The 24,153-nt window shown below is 38.5% G+C and overlaps 1 protein-coding gene across 3 annotated transcripts in view; it reads left to right on the forward strand.

The window, feature by feature from the left end:
* grip1 (glutamate receptor interacting protein 1) overlaps positions 1 to 24,153 on the forward strand; it is a 398,944-nt gene that overhangs the window by 369,138 nt on the left and 5,653 nt on the right. For 2 of the 3 annotated variants that reach the window (XM_036577554.1, XM_036577553.1), the window contains exons 17-22: positions 6,053 to 6,257; positions 7,153 to 7,292; positions 7,728 to 7,913; positions 15,130 to 15,298; positions 20,243 to 20,354; positions 22,843 to 22,887. In XM_036577554.1, the coding sequence (XP_036433447.1) occupies positions 6,053 to 6,257; positions 7,153 to 7,292; positions 7,728 to 7,913; positions 15,130 to 15,298; positions 20,243 to 20,354; positions 22,843 to 22,887 (857 nt within the window). The remainder of the gene's footprint in view (positions 1 to 6,052; positions 6,258 to 7,152; positions 7,293 to 7,727; positions 7,914 to 15,129; positions 15,299 to 20,242; positions 20,355 to 22,842; positions 22,888 to 24,153) is intronic. The other variant, XM_036577555.1, reaches the window with a different exon arrangement.

A 24,153-nucleotide genomic window follows, 5' to 3' on the forward strand; every position in this document is an offset into this window, starting at 1 on the left:
GAAGTGTGATTTAAGGGTGGGCAGTACAACAGAAATATTGTATAACGTAGTAATACCTCGGTGAGTTTTTACAAAATATGAAATGCGTTATAATATCTCAATTTGTCTGAGGTTGGATTAGACACAATACACTAGAAAAATCAGGAATGCTGTATTTAAAATATTATGAAAAACTGAGTACAACGTGTTTGAAATTGTCTTTACCAAATAACTATTTAAAAAAAAAAAAATCAGATAATAAGCTAAAAGAAATGGTAACACTTTACTGAAGGGTAGCAAATGTAAGGCTGCATGACGCATACATGAGCCCTTCATTACAGCTGAAATAAACCAACATAAACATTTATAGAGGCTTATGCTCACAAGTGTCAGTTGTTATAAAGCCTGCTCTTGTCTGTTTTGGTGTAATTTCATCTCAGCAAATGTTATGACATCTGTTCAATTAAGCCTTTATGAACATCTCTGTAGTCTTATGTCAGTTGTCATAAAAGGCTTATGTAGGTGTGATGTAGCCTTATGAACACCACCCTTCAGTAAAGTTTTACCTAATAAATTAATAAACTAAGATTAGATGGCATAAGGTGTTGACTTGTTTACACTCTCTATAATTGGTATTTTTATGATACATACAGTTGGTCCGTGTTCTGTAACGACAGTATACTCAGTAAAGTATATTGTGGCATAATTTATCATGATAGTGATATTATATAAGCATAATGCTCCCATGTTATGGGGTTATTTTCAGTTCTGGTTTACAAATGCTTTTCTACTTTAGACTTTGAGAAATACCAACACTGCTATTAAAAAAAATGGAATGAAAAACTTCTTGAAGGAGAGCAGCAGTTTCAAAAAGTGTTATTTTGATAGCTGTTTCTTCCAGCTTGCTGCAAATGTAGGCATTGAGGCAGCCGCCCAGTGGTGTGTGTTTACAGGGCTAGCTACTGTCCATTCCTCCAGAGCTCTTGCAGTGTTCTTGGCCTTGCCTTGGCCCCCTGCTCACACTGTATCTGCTGCAGTGCAGCAAGTTCCAAACCTCCTTTCTTTCTTCCCTAATCCCTAATACTGTTACTATTGTGCACACAGAGGAAAATGAGTTTAATCAGTCCAATTAAACACTCACTTGCTTCAATTAGCCAATTAGAACTCCCCCGAGTGCTTTCTTTCTGGCTGGGAATGGAGGTACAATGAGCTCGCAGCTCACAGTAGGGTTCTATTCTTATCTCCGTTCCTGCCGTTTACGTACAGGCCATATAATCAATCAGATGACTTCAGCGCTTATTAATAAAGGTTTAGATTGCATGAGTCTGGATTAAGAAAAGTAATGATGCGTATTAGAGTTAAAATGAGAGCTTGTTAACCGTTAAGCTCGTTTTACACCAGATGTGCGAAGCGCATTGCTTGACGCACTACAAACAGTACACTTTTGGTTTATTCACTGTAACACGAAAGTATCGCATACTTGAAGTGCAAAAATATTCTATCTATTTTTTGATGCTTGACGAGCATTGCTACTGTCCAGAACAGTACACATTCATTATTCTTGCGAATATTGTCAAATGTAGCAGCAGCATTGTACAAGTACAAACTTCGAAAAAGTTCTAGTGTAACTAAAGGATCAGCCAATCAGAGCCCCTTTCTACTAGCTAATAGTTAGTTAAGAGCTGTTCTTAGATGTCTATATAAAGTTTATTAGATTTGTAAACAGAAAAAAAGATGTTTGCAGGTGATATTATCCATTACTGGAAAAAAAACAAATGCAAACAGAAAACACTTATCGCTTCATCAGCACAGCATGTCTTAGACGCAGCTGGTGAGAAGTAGTGTTGTGTCACAACGCATTTTGGGCTTACTGTGCATCGCTTCTGGTGTAATATCAGCACTAAAATTCACAGTTTTCAGCTGTAAATTAAATTAAACAAACTGAGAAATTCTCTCAGAAATGTGGACTCTAAACATTCAGTAGATACCTCTGTTGTTATTGTATGTTTTACGTTATTGATGTGCGTATAGTACATTTTTGCCATGAATTTTTCACTTCATGACATCAAAACAAACAGGCAAATGTCAGAGGTGCAGACTCAAAACTGTTGAAACAGAATGTAAATGAAATGTTAATGTGATTCATTGTGTAACTAACTATATAATTAAGTGTATAATTTTGTAATTTCTTTTGAATAATATAGGAAACTACTTATTAATTAATCTGAGTTAATCTGAATCTTCTACTGTTTTGTACCATTCCCAAAATATGTGAATGCCGTCATGTGCTGAAGTTGCTGAATGTGTTTTGATCTGCATGGGATGAGGGCACTGCGAGGCATTTTCACTGTACTGTCAAATCCGGCATCAATCCATGCTTATATAGATCATCTTCAGAGAGGTCCTTGCTTGACTCGAAGGAAAGACAAAAAAGTTGCTTTGTGTATTTTCTTGTAGTTTGGAAAATATTTATCAAAGATTAACATAAGTGACAAAAATAAATAAGAGAAGGTGAGCAAGTGATTACTAAGTGGGTCTTGGCTTAGATGTACGGTTCTTTATAAACCTAGAATTAGAATAGAAAGGTTCTTCACACTTGTAAGCCTCATTTCCAAAAACGGTTCTTTAAAGTGCCAACATCATAAAGAACTACTTTTCCTCACTTTTTAAAATAAAAGTAAGCAGCCAATCAGAACTTATTTACATATATCAGTATTAAAGGCAAAATAACAAAAAACGGTCTGTTTAATACTAACGGATAAAGAAAAAATGTAAAAATGGATCATGGCTGTTTTTGATGCATAAAATCACACAAACTTCATGAGTGGATCTCAGGGGGGGAAATAAAATACAAGAAAAATAAAGGATATGAGCCCTTTAGAGAACCATCTGTTGAAAGATTCTCATGGTATCGATCCAAACAATCCTTTTTTACTCTTCATTTTTAAGAATGTAGGTTTTCCCTCCACCTCCACAGAATGATATTACTGACAAGCCAGACTCTTCTAACACAGTCAATGAGTATGTTCTTCTCATTATTATTGGTTGAAAACACACTTTGCCTGCTTCAGTTTTTCTGAGCTGAGCAGCAGAGCTGGAGTCTGAAGGTGCTGTGAGATTTCCCTGCCTCATTAGTATGGGTGGGAGGCTGGACGATGAGATGACTGACCCGTGGGGTGATCTACAAGCCTGCTCTCGCACACTCTATCTCTCTCTCTCTCTCTCTGTCTCTCTCTCTCTCCTTGTCCTTCCTGTTCTATCTAGATGAGTACAAAATTCACAGGTTGGCTATTGACCTTTGCAATCGACAGAGTGTGTTTTGTGTGGTTATGAGCTCCTGTGGAGAAAAGTCTGCTCTTCTCTCTAATCCCAGCGCGTATGGAGTTCCAGAGTTTCTGACTTTTACCCGAAAGCTGAGGACTCGGAATTATTTATAGTCCTAAATAGCCTTGACTGTTAGCCAGCTGCTTTGGAGGATATGTTTTCAGTGTAACTTCTAATTGAAATATCATGCGATATTGAATGTATTTGAAAGTGCATACACTGGCTATCAAACATTTGAGGACACATTGCCCTCTGAGTAATGTTTGATTTTATCTGTCATTTTTCAGTTACACTCTCTAAAACAAACCTCCCAAAAGAGTTTTTTGGTGCAGTGCTATAGAAAAAAACACTTTTGGTTTTTTAAAGAACTTTTCAGTGCATGAAGCTGAATACTCCAGAGTTTTTCAGTGATTACTGCAGACATTTTTTATATAACAATTTGTTTTCTCAATTAGTCGTGGTCAGTTCCCACTCGCTGACTAGGTTTCCTCCTATCACATGATGCTGGCAAGGAGGGTGAAGGCTAGCATGCACTTCCTCTGAGACACACTTTTCGAAGTGATGATAACGCAGTTGGACAGCTCAGCATGCTTGGAGGAGAACACTAAAGGTCAATTCTTTTATATCAGATGACTGCATTGGCAGGCATCATGCTCAGTGATGGGGAGAGGAAGGAACATCCTACTCATGCAGAGGGTCCAACTATGCTCTCGTGGACTCTTGGTCATGGATGCCTGTGGTATCGCCAGGAAAAGACTGAGTATGATTTGAATCAACATTTTTTTTATTTTATTTTTGTTATTTTTGTATTTTATTTTTGTTTTATTTACTAAGTACAGGAAAAAAGGGTCTGTGTTATTGTGTATAGTATGTGTCCACACACCACACATACAACAGGTTAAGTTGAAAGACTCCTAGTCCTTTAAAGAACTGAAAGCGGTTCTTATATGGCATTGCACCAAAGAAACTATTTGGCACCTTTATTTTATAAGTACGAAAAAATACCTGTGACGGTTTTTATTAAGAGTTATGTGCTGACAATTACATTATGATTGTTAAGTTTTCCAAACAATTGTTAAAAGCAAATTAGATGTACTTATTCATCAGATAAAACCATTGAAGATCTTTTGGCCTAAAGTTGCATTAAAAACCTTAAAGCTGTGGTCACATCACAACAAAGGGAATAAATGTGTGGGCTTTAGCATCATTCCTAATGTAGGCACAAATACTGTCTCACATAGATCTTATATTGTTTTCTTCAAAAAAACAAAAAAGAAAATGTTAATTTGTATTAACAGCGATAAGCTAGATATCCCCAAACCTTTGACAGTGTAGATCCAAAGAAACATGCCCCAGCCCTTGTCTGATGGGTTTTGATTCGGCTCGTCATGCGGAACCCCGCGGAGTTTCAGTGTGCAGAAATGACTGTGCCCGCTGCTGACGTTTCTGGGTCTGCATGAAAGTGGCTGTCATGTCTGCATACTAGTGTTTAGTTGAACATGCTGGCCTGTACACGCATTTCCTTTTTCCCCATGTCTGCTCTCTGTCAGGATACATAATTATTCCTCCAGTCGACTGCGTTCCACCTTATCCCCTCAGCTTTTTTCCCTCTCCTCTGTCAGGTCTGTGGTGTTAGGCACATTGCGGCTCTTTTGAACCTAGTGAAAGGCATGCTTTGTAATAGAGCGCTAGAGCTGTATTCCCCCACAGTACGTCTTCTGGGAACTGTGCCTTCATTTTCCGCAAGCTTGTGTTTTTGCTCTGTATTTTTCCAATGAGGATTTTTCCTGAACCTCCCTTTCCCTATGTCATATTTTCCAAATCCGTTACTTTCATTTTTTCCCTCAGATTCTCATTCTTAATCCCTTCCTTTCATTTTCTTCTCAGTTTCTTTTTTTTGATCTCAATTGTAACCCTTTCTCCTTCTCGTTTTTTTCTTAGTTTTTTATCCCTTTATTTTATTTTTTTGCTCTGTTCTTACCTTTATTACTTTTTGGATCCTGCCCCTTTCATCATTTTCCTCACCATCAATTAGGGATGCTCTAGTTGGCTGCTGATTTTCTGAAATCGGCATTTTTTTTTTTTTTAAATCATTCACTCTGCAGCCTCTCTTCAGTATCACTTTACGATAAGACTACCTTTATAAAGGATTTATGAATGGTTAAAATTTGTTTATTGATAGTTATTAATTAGTCAAAGTCAAGTTTAGTTATTTAGCGCTTTTTACAACAGGAGTTGTTGCAAAGCAGCTTTACAGAACAATCTGGGTCCAGGGCCCCATGAGCAAGCCAATGGTGACAGTGGCAATTAGTTCATTAACACTTAAAAAACATAAATAAGCGGTTCTAACCCCCTTTAAAAAAAGGGCAACAGTAACCTGTTTCTTGCCAAATGGTGTGGTCATTTTCATCTGTACTGTGAAATCTCAAATCTTGCTGGTTACCCATATTACTATGTCATCTCTATCAGTCAGCATTATACCTGCCAGCTTCATCAGATGTTCATGTTCATCAGATATAACATGTCACTGCTGTTATAACTGCTTATTTGTGTTTTAAAAATGTTTATGACTTGCAAGTTGCCTACATTCACAAGCCTAGAAAAAGCTGGTATTGTATTTAAAAAGCCTGATTAGAGCATCCTTACCATCAAGCCCGACCTCCTCCTCCTCCCTGTACCCCACTTTGCTCTCTCTCTCTGTCCGGTGTTGTGAGGGCTGTCTCCGTTCTGCTCTCTGCCCCTCTGCGAGGTGTCCTGCGTGCAGACCGTGTTGATATGGACGCCCGTGTGCTGTTGGCCTGTGTTGCAGACGAGCAGGAGAGCTCTGGGGCCATCATCTACACGGTGGAGCTGAAGCGCTACGGCGGCCCTCTGGGCATCACCATCTCTGGCACCGAGGAGCCCTTCGACCCCATCATCATCTCCAGCCTCACTAAGGGCGGCCTGGCCGAGAGGTACAGCTGCCTAGCGCCCCAAAATGCAAACCCAGAGGGCAAGAGTTTTAACCATTGAGATCACCGTCAGTGATCTCCAGAAGGGGTCTCATCTCACAATGATTGATTCAGTTACAGTTCTTTAGGAAACTATTCAATGCATCATAATATAAAGATTTACTATGATTCAGTTCAAGTAGATTGTTTACATAGTAGTGAATATAGACTATAAAAGCTGTTTTTATTTTAATATTTGAAAAAAAAGTTTTATTTTGACCCAAATATGTAGCGTGTGTGCAGTACAAGTCAAAAATTTGGATTTTGCCTAAATTAATGTAAGTTTTTAATATTTTCAAAGACATTTTGATGTAAAGGCTTATGCATATACAAATATAAATAGTTGCTTAGGATATAAATGTATTTAAACTAAAAATTATGTTGACAATCTGACATGAAAGGTCTTCTGTTCAGCTCCTGAAGTCCTCACCAATGGGAAACTTGCTTAGCTTTATCTACCTATATACCACAGCAGAAAAAACTCCTGATTGGACAATTTGCCCTTGGGTGTTTCAAGATCTTAACCTTTGTTTCCAACCAAGACTTTATTTTTATATGCATCATTATTTTATTAAAATGAAAATGAACTAAAAATTATAGACATCTATTTTTAGTTCCCAGAAATCATTAGGCCTTCTTTGAAGACCAGGAAGGCCCTGAGGGTTCCCCACTGTCTATTCAATAGTTTTGATGTCTAAGCGTTTGACAGGCGCTATGCGTCTCAGATAATACTTGGACAGCTGCCATCTTTAGGAGGATGTGCTGTGCAGGGATTATGATGAAAGTCTAGCACTGGTGCTCTGAAGGGTTTCACTGTGTGAAATGTATGAATGTTGACGGGGCTGTGTGCTGTGGACAGGACGGGTGCGATCCACGTTGGAGACCGCATCCTGGCCATCAACAATAACAGTCTGAAGGGCAAACCCCTGAGCGAGGCCATCCACCTGCTCCAGATGGCTGGAGAGTCCGTCACACTCAAGATCAAGAAGCAGGGAGAGCGTGAGTACCAGAGCATTCACACAGTCAGCACGTGCTAGGGTCTGGCTGTCCCACAGACACACAGACATATTTGTTTATACCTTGTCAGTAAGTGGGGTGATACTTGTATTGAGAATGTATTATATACAGTACTCATTAACCAAATAGAAATGATTTTGGTAGTTTTTTTCTTGTTTTTTGCTGCTTTGTCCTAGAAATGTACAAAAACAAACATACATGTAACACTTGTTTATGTATACATGTAATTAACATCTTTGAAACAGATTCTGTAGTGTTTAAGTGTCCATAAGTCACTGGATAAAGTTAACTAACACTGATTTGCAGCTCTGAGAGACAAAAACATTCCTTTTATGATTTAATGTTTGTAATAATGAATTAAGCTCAGAACCCTGTGTGTGTGTTTGTGTGTGTGTGTGTGTGTGTGTGCGCGCACAGTGGTGAGTCCTAAGCAGCCATCAGTGTCCGGGCGTCTGGGGGAGCTGAGTGATGTGGAAGATGAGAATCAAAGTAGTCAGAAAACAGGCAAACTGTCGGACATTTACTCCGCCACCATCCCCAGCGTGGACAGTGCTGTAGAGTCCTGGGACGGCTCTGCAATCGACACCACCTTCAGCACCCAGGGTGAGCATGCACGCACGAGAGAATATAGTTTTCAAATTTGTATGAAAACATTCACGGTTGCATTCATTACTTAGTCTATTTTTATAACTCATTATTTTTATGAAAACTGCTGCATTTATTACGCATAATTATGTAAGCTGCAAATAGGAGTTATAACTGTAGGCTTTATCACTGGGGGCAAGCTTCCAGTTCCATTCATTTTAATAAAGACTGATTAAATATCTTTTGTGTAGGGCTCCCAGTTTAGAGTAGTCTAATTTTGCCTTCGCTGTGGCAAGGCCAGGGCAATTTAATTTACTTGTTGGAATTCATTCATTAGTATCAGTCCAGTATGCAAGTACAATTTTAGATAATAAAAATATGAAGAAAAGAATGATTTTCTCTTCTTTCAGTTTTTTTTGCCACATATGGACCTTGAAGAGCATTTCACCATGGAAAGTCCAGGGCTCAGACCTTTTAATGGACTTTTTGTCTTAGAATTGATTCATTAATACCAGTGCAGTATGTTAGCACCAGCAATATATTGTTGTTCTTGGAACAAAACCTCGTCCAAAATGGTAACTATACAGGAGAAGGAAAAAATATACTTCACTTTAAATGTAAGTCAATGGAACCAGACTTTCCAAGTCGTTTTGGGCCGTTTGTTTTGGTCCATTCATCATGAAATTTACACACAATTTGAAGAGTAACAGGCATTTTCAAATCATGTCAAAAACTGACAAAGACAAAAATCGCCTACAGACTAAAACTCTGTCTTGGGAGTGACATTAAAACGTGGGACAGCTTTTTTTTTTTTTATTTAAACATTAAACTCATCCTAAATCTAAATCATCCTGTTCAAGAGAAATCAAAAATTCATTTTAAAAACAACATGGATTTTTTTGTTTTTAAATGTAAGTATTATTTTCACAAGTTGAAATTTGGGGGTTAGGGTTTGGGACAACCACCCTAAAACAAAGTACGAAGTGATTTTCTATATATTTAATATATATGTATATATTTTGTATATATTTAGCCTATTACTATTTCAATTCATGCCTTAAGTTTAAATAAGTAATAACATAAACCTTGTAAGGATCTATGGTCTGAATACTTATTTGTTTTGTTGTTTATAATATTTTTTACTGTGGGGCTGCAGTTTGAACTAATTTGGTAAAATGGTCCATATATGACATCACCGCTGGCTGAATTTAGCCATTTTAGATAATACTAATCTGAAAAAGATAATCATTTTCTTTTTTCCCTGTAAGGCTGTTCTCAGCTCTCTTAACAGCTAGATGGCAGTTGAAAAGCATTCACCTCTACTCTTTTGTCAGATTGAACCATGTGATTCAAAGGCCCTGTGGGTGACATGAGGCGACATATTGTTAAGCCTTCAAGGGAAGCAGCCCAGATAACGAAAAGCATTAACCATCCAATCCGTCTCTGGCAGCTGACCTTTCATAAAAACTCATGTCAGAAGACTTCACAGTCACCATGTCTGTCCTTATTGTCATTACTCACAATTAGCCTCAGCTGCCTTCAAATCTGAAGCCATCTGGTCACATTAGAGTGTCCGATTTCTTCTGAAATCTGCACAGATGTGATATAGGCTTGTTTTCTAAATCATTTCCTCCAGTGATTTAGAGGGCCCATATCCTTACATCCATATTTTCTTGTATTTTTCCTCTGAGGATTTCTTATGACATTTGTGGAGGTTTATATAATTTATTTTTACATGACCATTTTCCAACCTTTATCCTTTAGAATTTATCAGGCTGACTTTGGTACTGTGCCTGTAAGACTGATATACATTGACTGACTTTGTCTCATTCAAAAAGCAGTCTGGGCTGATACACATTTCTTATATCTTAAGCACAAATGGACAGGGCTAATATACTGTAGGCTGATTATGTGGGTCTATGTCGGGGGTCGGCAACCCAAATGTTAAGAAGAGCCATTTTGTCCTTTCAGCAGAAATTAACCCACTTTGGGAGCCACAACATTTTATGTCCATTTTACTATCTTGGCTTAAATATGTCTCAGTATGTGCTAATGTCCTAGTATAGGCTAACGAATTTAATATAAACAAAAACACAGACTTACTTTGCTTTGCTTCAAGCTTTAGCTCGGCTATAGCCGCTTTTCTTGCATCTCCGGCAGGAAACTTTTCCAAAAGTAGAACAGTTTCTTGTAAAATGTGTCTCAACATTTGACTTTTTATGAGGCTGGAGTCAGCCTCTCATTCGCCAGCTTCTTGTTCGAATTAAATGGCACCATTTAAGGTGGAACAGGAAAATTATCATTCATTCTCGTTCTCCAGCTTCTTGTTAAAATTCTCCTATATAAAGAGTCACCAAGCCACCATCTCAAGAGATGTTCAGGGCTCTCTCCCCTCTGATGTGACCTGGAAGAACATGTCCAGACTAGCTTGGCCTTCACTTCAGTCTGCTTCGCTTTGCCGCTATTGTGAAAATTGTGACATTGTGAGCTGGGGGGAAAGTAGGGGATGGGTGCCACCTTGTTTTGGTTACCTTTTCTTCTGCATTTGAATAAGAAGCTGACTTCAACTTCATGACTTTTTGCGTTTGACAGTTTCTTGTTGCAGATCAAACATATCAGGAAACCAGCTGGAGTGATTGTAAAGTTCATCATAAATCTTTCTCCTTGCCTTTCCGTTAGCTACTATTGATATGTGACCAGCAGTCTGCGCGTTGGTCTTCAGGGTTAAACGGTGAATTAGCAGTTATACAACTCCAATACAACTCCAACTCCAAAGACCATTTATTGTTAAAAATGTGTTGAACGATCAGCAGAGCTTTATATTACTGCAAAGGAGGATTATTTTATTTTTACCTAATTCTGCTGTGGAGCTGCAACAGGGCAGTAAAAGAGCCGCATGTTGCCGATCCCTGGTCTATGTAAATGTGTTGTTTTTTCATGACATCACAAACAGTTCAAAAGTGGCTTTTTTTGCAGCTTAGTTTCTCTACTTGGATTGGATAAACTGAGAAGTGTATAAGAACTTTTTCCAGTGCTGACATACTACATCAAACTCTTTTATTTCAAAAAAATGAAGTTAAGGAAATTAATTTGTTCATGAAATGAGCCCTTCAACCCTTTAATACTAACAATTATATCCTGGTACTGATAATTATAATCAATAATCTCCTTTACAAAAGCTGTCCTTATTAGTCTCTTCTGCCCTCTGTCTGTGTGGGTGAGTGTTTTATTTTTCCCAAAGTGGTAAATGACTGCTACTGTGCAAAGGGATACACATAACTATTAGAAGATTTCATATCAGTAATGTGTTTGAATTGCAATTAGTCTTTTCAGTCTGCAAAGTCCTCTTGCTCAAATCTAATCATGTGTCTCAGAGAGAGTGGCAGGCAGGCAGAAATATAGAGAAAATTTTCATATTCTATTAACTGATAATGGCTGGCATTATTATACCCACAAAGGGACAGTGCTGTGCTCTAATAAACATCTTAAGGAAAGATTGCAATTAATTGTAAGATTTGATAATCCAAAGCTTTGCTACTAATTAGTCTCATTTTATATGTAGGCTTATATCTAGGCTCATCACTGCGCATCATGTGAACTAAACAGAATGTTTATAAGGAAAAGAAGGGAAATTTGCTGCATCGCCATTTTATTTGTGAAAAGTTTACATTAAAGGGATTGTTTTTTGAAAAAACTAGCAAAGACATGTTTAGTGTCAGAAGTTTGGTTCTTTAGTTTTGCAGTGGAGCTGCATGGCTAATCTAGCTAATAAGTAATAAAGACTGCATGTACACTTTTGCCTTAAATTGCGTTGATTTATTAAATAACCTCAAATAGACTTGCTTTTGCTGTTTCTAACCTATAGTGGGCCCAAAATGTATTCAGACACTTTAACCATTGGTGAAATCTTAAGTTCTTTAGGTTGCATCATAAAATGTTTAAAAACAGGATTTTTATTTCAGAGAAAAACACTTATCACAACAGCAAACTTATAATGGATATAATTCATTGACAGGATCACAGTGTACAAAAAGCATTTTGGATGCAAACCTGCGTAGTCCGCAGAGATACTGCTCTATTGGTATCCGAAATACAACAACTGCCTTCTGAAAAGTCTTGTAAAGATCTGTTTAAAGGGCCCATATCATGGAAAACTGAAGTTTTCTCACTTGAGTGAAGGAGTTTGAAGTAAAATGTAAACTGTTTGAAGTATCAAAATGTACCAGTCAGTCCATACAGTCCATACATGGAAACTAAGCTTGGACTGCTTTCTGAATGAGGCACAATGTAGGGCAGCCAATCAGAATAGAGCACATTTACATACATCAGTCTTAAAGGCAGAGTACCAAAATGTCCTGGTTATTTCTAAGACATAAAGAGAGGCTGGAAAATGGATGTGTAAAAATGAATTATGAGTGTTTTTTAGTACAAACTGTTCCTTTACACTACACTGAGAGGGCAGATAACGGGCAAATCTCTAATCGGTCATGGAACATGGTCATATATCATCAGTGCTGCTGTTTGAAAAGCACTACTGCAGTACATTCACTCTCTCATTGGTATCCATGAGCCGTTGAGGCCAAAGCCCATCTTCCTGCTCAGCCCACCTCCCACAGAGGCCTTAACCTTCCCCCTTAACGATCGCGTGTCGCCTTCAATCAATTCTCACTTAGAGAGATGATAAATCTCACCCTGTATGACCGACACATACCACCTCAAGGCCATCCTCTCTCTCTCTCTCTCTCTCTCCATCCCTTTCTCACCCTAAAGAAATAAGAAAGAGACAGTCCCCTCATGTTAATAGGTTTGTATGGAGCACATCCCACCCCCAAGGCACTCTTGCTCTATCTGCTTTGTATAGAAGTCTGAATCATAGATGTTTACACAGGTATTCGAGACACGCACAAGAAATGGCAATCTGCCTGCTAAATAATGTAAGTGGTGCACTGGTTCAAGTCTGACACTGTTCAGGACAGGCAGGCTTTCACAGGACTCACAATAAATGATAATAATGATAAATGATATAATAGAAATTCAGCATCAGAGTGCCACATATGAGGTCACAGAGCCTTACCCTACAGCTTGCATTTTCCCTCATGTTAATAAAATTACCATATATTTACCAACTAGGCTAGCTTCTAACATTACTTAACAATTTATAATGATCACTATATTTCCAAAAGTTGCAAGACACCTGTTCGCCCAGGGTTTCTTCTAAAAGCAAGGATATTAATAGGAGCTTTGTCCCCTTTTTCCTGCAGTAACAGGCTCTACTCTTCTGGGAAGGCTTTACTCTAGATGTTGAAACATTGCTGTGAGGATTTGATTGAGCATTAGTGAGGTACTAATGTTGGATGATTAGTTCTGGATCATTTCAACACATCCCAAAGGCACCTCAGCATTGAGCTGTGGAGCAGTGGAACTGCATTTCTGGAGTGGTTGAGCTCCATCCAATACCTTTGGGATGAGTGGATGAGTTGTAGTGGCGTTTGCAATCAAGAGCTAATCATCCAACATCAGTAGCTGATCTCACTAATGCTCAGTCAAATCCTCACAGCAATGTTCCAACATCTAGAGTAAAGCCTTGCAACTTTTGCAACGTTTGGATATATAGTGTAGTTATTTGTTAATGCAGCAAAAGGAAGAAAAACCTCTTATTAATACTTTTATAAGCTTAGAATAGCTCAACTAGTTTGCATTGAAGTTCCTGTAGTTACTGAATTATAAGCCTTAGTATGCAATAAGCCTGAGATTTTAAGGGGTTAATACCCCTGGACAACAGCGGGATACCTAATGACTACTTTGGGTTGCTTATTTCCTTTCAAACTGTTTTGCTAATATATCAGTGTAAGAATTATTGGAAAGCTCTTATCAGAGATTTCTGTAGCAACACCCCAGCTCTCAGTAGTAGGATGGGTTTGTCAATGCAGTGAAGTCATCTGTTTTACTACAGGCTTCATTCTGCTCCTCCCCTTGCATATCCTATTTTGGCCAATAATACCCAGTCACCTAGTATTGTCCATTCTCTCCAACCGCTGTGCCCAGTACAGGCAGTGAAGACTGTTCTGTTTCTAAATTAGCTTTACTGCTACTGTGATTGACACATTCGGTAGTTGGATGAGATCGAGAATTTTCTCATGCCTAGATGTAAATTCCCATTACATTCAGCGTAGGTCTCACTTCAAAGAACATTTTAAGCTTATCTTAAAACCTTTACTTACCCGTATTTAGGTTTAGTTCATAGCATTTGAAACAGGTTAAATATCCCAAAAAACTTTTTCTATGACACGTTTATGAATACTGATGAATTCTCTTGGGGCTACCTTCTTAGTGGTTGACGATGTGTCTCTGGTGCATACTTAAAGAGGTTCCTAAATGGTTCTTGGCACAGCCTTTACATTACGCCAAGCTTCTATAAACTTCAAAATGGTTCTTTAAACTTGCACATCTCATTCACAAAAGTGCATCTGGTATCACTTTAGTTTATGGAACACATATTAGGGGTTTATTAAGGTTTGTTCTTTGGTCAGTAAACCCAAAATTACACACTTCTAAATTATTTATTTACTGTGCATTAATCTTTATTTATTATGACCTGTTTTAGTACATAACTAATAATAATTAGTAATAATTGCATTTTTTTTCGCTTGTTTAGACTAAATTTAGAGTAAATTTACCACTTTAATAAGTTTAATAAGTCATTAATACATTAACATTTGTTCCATATTCTAAAGTAGAGTTTTAGTCATCCCTTTCTACAGGCTAAAAGGTGGTGAAGAAATTTTCAGTAAGTTAATTACCTATTCATGGTATTTTGGTTGCCTAAAAGATTGAATTATTCATTAATATGTCAATATGTTTTCCATACAAGACTTCAGTGGTTAAAACTGCACCCTAGAATATGGAACACATCTTGAAAGGATTAATGACTTATTAGCTCTTCAGTAATGAACCCAAATAAACGTGAAACTCCAAAATCTGATTCTACCTAGAACTGCAAGATTCAAATATTGCCAATTTTACACCAATACAGTGTGCATTGATAATACAGGGTGAGATGATCATTTATGCTCAATAGTTTTTATTCTGCATTGTTACAACTAATAAATAACATAATACTGTGCTTGTTATTTTGCCACCATTTTTAAAAGTGTGGGACGGTAAAGTGTAGATATGAATCTACAAATTAATATTGTTCTCTTATTCTCTCTGTGTGCATGGATCTGTGCTCCAGCCCCTACAGGCTTCCAGGCGTCAGGCTACAGCTTCCACAGCCATGAGTGGAGGAACGCCAAAGCGAGCCGGGGCAGTCTTTCTCCGGTCAGCAGCAGCCGTCAGAGAAACAATATCCTGCAGGACCTGGGTCTCAGTGATGATGAGTGGGACAGACCTGCTGCTAGCGGGTAATTACCACCAGCACAGCTGCGCACACACAGTTCTAAAAGAGCAAAAGGAACCTTCCAAAACATTAAGCTGTATGTACACCAGTATGTACACTTAATGTTAGTTAATGTCAAATTTGCACTTGCCGTTTAGTTCACTGTTCACAAAATCTTGTTTGACAAAATGGTAACTTCATAAGCAAAAGAAAAATTGTACTGTAACAGTATTTTATTCCAAGTAATTTTGCACTGTCAATCCATTTGTCATTAAGTGTTCACACAATGTGAAGGAAAACTGTCATTTTCAGAATCAAGAAACTGACCATTTGAAAAATTGTAATTCAATCACGCCTTCCATAGTTATTACCTTTATTTCCATCAAACTTAAAGCTCAGGCTACCTGGTAGCATCCGTAACACTTGTAAAATCAGTACATGTAAACATTTTTCAATCAAAAAGAAACTAGATTTAACCAGATGCAGAAATACATGTTTGAGAACTGACAAACTGTGAATGTAAGCCAGTTTTAAGCAAAGAAAAATGTTTTGGAAATAATGGTTACATTAATGAAACCAAGAAAATTGTTACGTAACAACGTTAAAGCAGCAGGTTTTCATGTATAATAAGGAGAAGGTTTTAGCCACAGAAGCTGCCCCTTCAGATGAGCTAATGTTAAAGCTAACACTAGAGCTAGTCAGAGTAATGTCAGGTGCTGAGGAAGACTTTTATGCGAGGTCTTTAAACTTCAATGAAATAATATAAACAGTGGTGTGCATTACTAAATGATCTTTACACAGGATATTTTAATAACAGATGTGAGTGCTGTACAGTCCTGTTTGATCTGTTTTATTTATTAGCTTATCAGCTGTCAGCAGATAAATAAGAAAAGCTAACTAGTTAGATAACTGGCCTTAACATTTTTCTGTGACGTTATATATCATGATATCATATTAAAATGTTTTTTGGCAAATAAATTAATCTAGATAATGTTTAGTGTACCTTAGAGCCAGTATAAATCTGAATGTTGATAGTTTAGCCAATGATTAATCCAGAACTTTCTCAGTTTCAGCAGTTTTAGGAATGAAACAATAACAGCACCACCCTCCAGATGATCCAGACAGCATGTGCCATGATATGTTCCTCAGCAATAGCTTTCCACCATTTCTCAGTCTAATAATTCTGAGTAGTTTACTGCCACCTCCGTTCTCACTGCAGGTTTGTTTTGAGGAGTTCCTCCTTTGCCTGACAGAGACTTTTAAAAACTTTTGCGATTGGCTGAGAGGCGTCAGTCATTATTTTGCAAACAGTCAGTTGAGTTACGATGTTTTGATATGACAGCGACATTATATTAATATATGAGATTCGGTATTGGCTATCAAGCTGAGAGCTTGGATAAAAGCTAGTAGGCTTTGCTAATTTAAGCACATAGTCAGTGTTTTGATGTGGAATGGCATACAAAGCCTTTCCCAGCAAAATGTGGATTAGTCACATTCCTTCCTCATCTTCCTTTATTTCCAAGCATTAATATGGGCTGAAACATCAATATGAACAGATTTCTTCACAAAGCTAATTTATACAGATGAATAGTTTGTATTTTTGCTAAGTCCATTGATCACAGACTTTAAGCTGAGAAGATAATCAACTGTAGTGAATGAAGCTTGATTGCTGTTTGTGATAAAATGTGACGGCTCAAAATGTTTAGAGATTTTAAAAGAACCAAAGTTACACTACGCAGAATTGTAAAGTATTTTTCAGAAAGCACCCTTGAAATCAACATCATTGCAGTAAATGATCCGAGGTGTAAAACTTGGCTCTGGCGTCTGGGTTTATGCATAATTATTCATGCATCCCTATGAAAGTAGTGATGTAATAGAGAGTTTTCAAAAAATGATAACAGAGTGAAATGAAATTGGGTCAGAACATGAATGGCAGCATCATTGGAACACTGATGAGTTTGTAATTCACTGTGTTATGAAACACTGTAGGACTTTGACAGATGCTTTGTTCAGTAAATTGTGCTTCTCCTTGCATGGCCTTGTCATATAGTAGTTCTGTTTCAGGCTGCAGGAAAGTGATTTTTTGGAAAACTTGTTTAGAAAAGCCAGTGAAAACTCAGAAGTGGACAGATTTATAAAACCTCTTTATAATGTTTAGCACAAAAAGGCATCTGCTACTCTAAATCCTGACAACAATAAAAATGAAGAATGGTAATGTAAGATTAAGTGCAGTCAAGCTAATGATATTTCACTTCATATGCTTGGCATCAAAGCTCCTGAATATGGAAGAAAAGAAAGTTTGTGGAGACATCTATGCATGTAACAGGCTTAATCTGTTCAGAAACTCTCAAAACTAGGTCAGTTTTAGTAGAGGCAACCACTTACTGCAGTATAAAGCCACTTCCTTTTCTGTACTCATCCTGCTATAAGAAACCCCACTGAAACCTGCAGCTAAAAAAATACATCACAGATGAAGGCCAAGCCATTAAAGCTCATTTTAAAGCAACGCTAATGGCTTTGCTTTGCAGCGAGACACGAAGCACTAAAAACAGATATGTAGCATCTGACTGTGGTGACTGCTTCTCTGGGCAGATGGCTGCTGTTTGTGTCTGACGTTGCTAAAGCAGTGGTCATCAACCCTGGTCCTACAGACCTACCTTCCTGTACTCCAACTATAACTGCCACACTTATTTCAGCTAGGTAACGTCTTCAGATGACCTTGATTGGCTGGATCAGGTACATTAGTGTTAGGCAGAATAGCCAGAATAGTATGCTCCGCTTGGACGGTCCTTGTAAACTCATTAATTTCCATGTTTAACAAATGCAAGTTTCACTTGAATGACTGAGAAAGTTGTAAATAATTGTCATAAATTATTAAATTACTTGGTTACTCGAGTTTATAAACTGTGATGCATCACATCTGCTGTAAACATTCCTGCATGCTACATAAACACAGTAGCGCATGCTAGCAAACAGTGTACCTTACCAGGTTAATGGTGAATACATCATGACACTTCATGACACCGAATCAATTTCTGTACCATAATGTGCAGAAATGATTGTACAACCCCATTTCCAAAAAAGTTGGGACACTGTGCAAAAATGCAAATAAAAACAAAATGCTATGATGTGCAAATCATTCAAACCCTATGTTTAATTGAAAATAGTACAAAGACATCATATCAAATGTTAAAACTGAGATATTTTATTATATTTTGAAAAATATAAGCCCATTTTGAATTTGATGCCAACAACACGTTCCAAAAAAGTTGGTACAGGGGCAACAAAAAGCTGGTAAAGTTTAATGCTAAAAAAACACCTAGTGGTTGTTTGGCAACAGGTCAGTAGCATGATTGAGTATAAAAAGAGCATCCCAGAGAGGCTGAGTCTTTCAGAAGTAAAGATGAGGAGGGGTTTACCATTCTGTGAAAGTCTGCACGATCATGCAGACATCCACAAATGCAAGTTAAAACTCTAAAACACAAAGAAGAAACCAGATATAAACAGGATCCAGAAATGCTGCCTCCTTCTCTGGGCCCGAGCTCATTTAAAATGGGCTGAGGGGAAGTGAAAAAGTGTCCCGTGGTCCAACAAATCAACAATTGAAATTCTTTTTGGAAATCATAGACACTGTGTCCTCTGGGCTAAAGACCACTCAGCTTGTTATCAGTGCACATTTCAAAAGCCAGTATTCATGATGGTATAGGGGTGCATTAGTGCACATGGTATGGGTGACATGCACATCTGTGAAGGCACCATTAATGCTGAATGATCTATACATGTTTTGGCAACATATGCTGCCATCCAGACAACGTCTGTTTCAGAGAAGGCCTTGATTATTTCAGCACTACAATGCCAAACCACACTCTGCATGTATTACAACAGCATTGCTCTGTATTAAAAGAGTCCGGGTGCTAAACTGACCTGCCTGCAGTCCAGACCTGTCACCCACTAATAACATTTGGCGCATTATGAAATGAAAAATATGACAAATGAGCCCCTGAACTGTTGAGCAGCTTGAATCCTACATCAAACAAGAATGAGAAACATTTCACTTTTAAAACTACAGCAGTGTCTCCTCAGTTCCCAGACGCTTACAGAGTGTTGTTAAAAGAAGAGGTGATGAAACACAGTGGTAAACATGCCCCGTCCCAACTTTTTTGGAACATGTTATAGGCATCAAATTCAAAATGGGCATATATTTTTCAAAAAAACAATAAACATTTGATGTGTTGTCTTTGAAGTATTTTCCTTTAAAAATACGGTTTACATGATGTGCATATCATTGCATTCTATTTTTATTTACATTTTGCACAGCTTCCCAACTTTTTTTGGAAATTGGTTGTAAAATGAATCTTACCTGTAGGTAATAGGCAGGTTCTATTAGTAAGCAGGCAACAATAAATAATTGTTTTGCACTAAACATTGTCATTGGCCCTCCCAGCTTTGTAGAATCACGTGATAAATTAGATAAAAATCCAAAAATCCATTAGTTGGACCATCCAAACACACCAAAACTTTGCAGAAATGTAGCTCTCTAAGAGAATGGTTGGTGACCACTGCTCCAAAATAGATGTGTTTGCGTGACCCTGTTGATTGAAGCTGCCTCTCCGTTACCTGCAGAGCCACCACGCTGCCCACTGGCCTTATCTCAGACAGCAGGTGAGGCTCAGTGCCGTGTGCACCTCCCAATGTCTGCACCGCTTCCCAAATGGCCCCTCACCCCATGCCTCCACTTTTTCCGCCGGCATTACCGCCCGGCATAACGTCACCATTTGTGTGTGTCCAGCCACACCGGACACTGTGTCTCTTGTGTGTCTCTTATCTCCAGCCCTGCCTCCACTGCCAATGCCTGCACAGCCCCCATTGATCGTCCACAGCGCTCATCACTGTGGTGCCTGCCTGCTCATTGGCTCCTGTGGTAAAGGGGAGAGCAGAGCTTTGATTCTCCTTTGCTTGTCATTGGCAGGTTCACTGTGGGCCACGACGGGACAGAGCCAGACCAGGAGGAGAACTTCTGGTCACAAGCGCTGGAGGATCTGGAGACGTGCGGTCAGTCGGGGATCCTCCGGGAACTCGAGGTAACAACACACTCAGCAACACACTCTAATAGAGCCATGATTCATTTCATCACGTAGCTGTGGACTCTTGTCCTTTAACATAAATGAGACACCACTGCTATCAGTCATGCTCACCCACCTTTCCACTATAACAGTGATTGCCAACCCTGGTCCTGGAGTAGCCCGTCCTGCACATTTTAATGTCGTCATGCTCTGACGCAACTCGGAAATAAAGATAGATATTATCAAGTGGACCTACTGGGCATGCGCCCGCTGTGCCTGAACCACTAGTGAGCTCTCAAGAGTATGGGTTTATAAGTTGGGTAGGTTTCCTTTCATACCATATTTCCATATGCTGGTATAGAAGGAAATACAGTATTCGGGAGGGTCTTTTGATGATATAGGTGGGGGTGGTGGGAGGGAAAGGTGAAACATGATATTATTGGATAGTATTATTTTTCCCCCGCCTAATGGTGCACAGTGACGTAATAAAAATTGAGAAGATGTTTTAGTGGCAGGCAAGATTACACTGTGCATTTTGATAGACAATTGCAGGAAAAAAGAATTTTGTCTTTTAAATGATATGTGATGAATGAATGTAATCATGCTTTGGTTACTCATTTTTATGATGAACTGTTATCTCCAGTTTTTTGTCATGAAATTACTATGAACTGGCAGAGAAAAAATGATAGAATTTCCTTCTGTCCAATTTGCATTGGGCGGGACTAAATTTAACATGCATCACTAGACCTACCACCCTGCCAATAAGAGTTATGTTTACCTCAGCCTCTTGTGTTACCTATAAACCCTTTTTGTTAGTGAATAGTTGGTTATTGAAATATAAAAAATTCTGTCTGTTTCTTATAATGTTAATGGTAATTTAGCTAAACTGATTCTGTTTGTAGCTAGTGCAGTACTATGTGTACGCATGGCTCATAATTCTGCCTTCACCTAAACTGTGAAAGGAACGTGAATTAAAATCAGCCAACAAGTGTGGCTGGACTACAGCAAAATGAAAACAACTTAAGTCCTCCTCGACAAGGAGTAAGCTTGTGGTAATAAAGTTTACTTTTGGTAAACGAGGATTGAGGTTTCACTTCCTCAAAAGCACTGCCTCCCATTCTGACCATGAAGCACACAGTGGGAGTGGTAGTTGCACTTGCTTTGAGGGAGGTTTGCCAGTTGTGCACTTCTGATGTAAAAACAGCACAAGAATGTTCTATTAAACACGTAACCCTGTCTGCTGTGTGTGCCATCTTCAGCATCCCTGACTTTGTCGTTCCCCTTCACCACTGACGTCGGGTTGTTCATGTTGCCAGGGAGACTGCCAATCAATATGCAATCTGACATGTCTACACAGTTCTAAACAGATATGATCAGGGACATTAACTAACAAGGTATTAAAGATTCATTTTGATTTCAGGTTGACTTTGAAGTCACACACAGCCCCCACCACCTAACAAGATATCAATGAGTTGATATAACACAAGCCAATTTTTAGTATTAAAACTAAAACTGTAGATAACTGTAAACCCACATTTAATGAGTCAGTAAGAGAAGCCAGAGAAGCAGTGTTCCTGAAAACATATCTGATATCTCTGCCTTTGTTCCATAAGAGCTAATAACTATGGTGACTATGGTAAGGAAAAGGTAGCATTAGCAGCTAATGATAGAATCATAGTCATAGGCTAGTCATACAGTCATATGCAAAAGTTTAAACACTCTGTTCAAATTACACATTTTGTTTACATATTTGTTGAAATATGGAATTACAATGTTTTTAGTGCACTAACACTGGAAAAATGAAACAAAATATAAAATTTACTCTAACTTTATTTATTTCTATCCAATATGTTAAATTCATTTCTATCCAATATTTATTTCTTTCTATCCAATATGTTAAATTCAGCAAATAAAGAGTAATTGTGCTTTTGCCAGTTCGGACTGTGCCTTCAACGTATGGTGGTAGAATGGGGGAGATTGTGATTGAGAGAGGGGAGAGAACTCTGAGAACTTGGGTGGCTTCTGCTTAGAGCTTGAAGGCTGGTAGGTCTGAGAAACAGAAGATGGGATGGTGGTGTGGATTGTGAAAACAAGGGAAATGGAAGGTAGAAACAGGAATTTATAGGGCGTTAAATTTCCTGTTAACTCCAAATGTGCAGAAGTGTGTTCTCTGTAGAGGATGTGTTGACTTATTTTCAATTGGAACATCAACAAAACATGTAATTTGACCCAGGGGTGCTCAACCTTTGCCTACAACTGCATAATGCGCATATGCCTGCAGGTACAGGGTGGATAGTTCATGTCTTCATGCCAGTGGCTAAAGATTTATTAAACCATTTCTGCTTAGGAAGGCTTTTAACTGATTAGTTGGATCAGGAAAATACCAAAATATGCAGGACCAGGGTTGGTAACCACCACACTATATGCACCCCAAACACTCAACCCCCGTCTATACATGCATGACATAACACCTTTAGTTTTGTGTAACTGCTCCTTCTCTTTCCAGGACAAGCCAGACAGGCTTCTGACTAAGAGAAACCTGGCCATCTTGGTACCCCTTTCCTTTTTTGGGCTTCCTCTCTGCTTGTAGCGCTGTAGCACCCTGGTGCTCTCCCTGTGCTGCTGGGCTCAGTGTCTCACGCTAGCGGCCTGCTGGGGGGTGGGGTGGGAGTAGGGGAGTTCTTACACACAACCACTGCTGGGTTATACTCTTCACATCCTGGGGGTGCATTCAAAAGACAGCAGCAGTTAATGAGCGCTGAAGAACTCTGATATAAGTCAAACTGAGAGAGCTAGTCTTAGCTGCAGGAACCTGTGAAGACATTTCCACCTGGCATCAGCTGTTAGAGTCTGTGATTTGTGCTGTTTCTCATTCCAGTCAGCCTCTTAGTAACATGAAACGGCTGATTTGCTTTTTGCTCTCATATCACATTGAATCAACATTCCCTGATTAATTCTGAAGAGCATTTCCAGAATACAGATGGATTTGACTTAAGATCTAATTTCGCAGGTATTTCTAAACCGGACGCATTGCCCTATATAGAGGTCGATGTGGAGTCATGTTCAAATGACATTAAAATGATATGGCTGTTTTTAATATCGTTTGCTCTGTTGAAATCCAGTTAAATCAGAGCAAATTGAATGTACCTTTGGGCTCTAATTTGACTTTATAAAGTTTTTGCCGTTGGTTAATGTCTTAAGTGTGTTACATTGTGTTTAGGAAAGAAAACATTTAGAAGGGAAAACAATTATTTACATGGATTTGACAGCTGTTTTGTGCAGGTATGCATGACTAAATGTCGTCGTTTTCTATTTAAAAAAAAAAAGTGCATCACCTCGGTGAGATGGAGAGTTCAGTTTGCACTGACATCCATCGCTAACCTGGAATACAGTTCAGTACAGTTTGGGTGAGAATCACTCAGAACTGTCCAGTGATGCAGATCTGGAAAAATGGGCATGATGTGGGTTCATGCAAAGCATGATGGGAGAGCCGCTGCAAGGCTTTTTTCGTTTTTTGTTCATTTTTTTTCATTTCAGTCTTGTGTAACCCTGTCTTCCTAAAGCAGGCTCCCTAATGTTTGAAGGATTTTCTCGCTTCAAATGACACCATTAAACATTTGTACTGACCTAAATGCATTTGAGTTGTAAAGCTGTGTGTGTGATTAGCCATTGCCATGGCTTGCCATGGTGGAAATCTTTGAAACTGTATGGTTCTATAGGTGTTCATCTTCTGTCTGCTACAATGCATGTTAGCAAGAGTGTTTGTGCATCAGTCTTTTGATGAAATGAGGAATGATGTTGATGAAGCAAGCAGGGG

This window comes from Colossoma macropomum, unplaced genomic scaffold (genome assembly GCF_904425465.1).
Source record: "Colossoma macropomum unplaced genomic scaffold, Colossoma_macropomum, whole genome shotgun sequence".
Taxonomy (NCBI): Eukaryota; Metazoa; Chordata; class Actinopteri; order Characiformes; family Serrasalmidae; genus Colossoma; species Colossoma macropomum.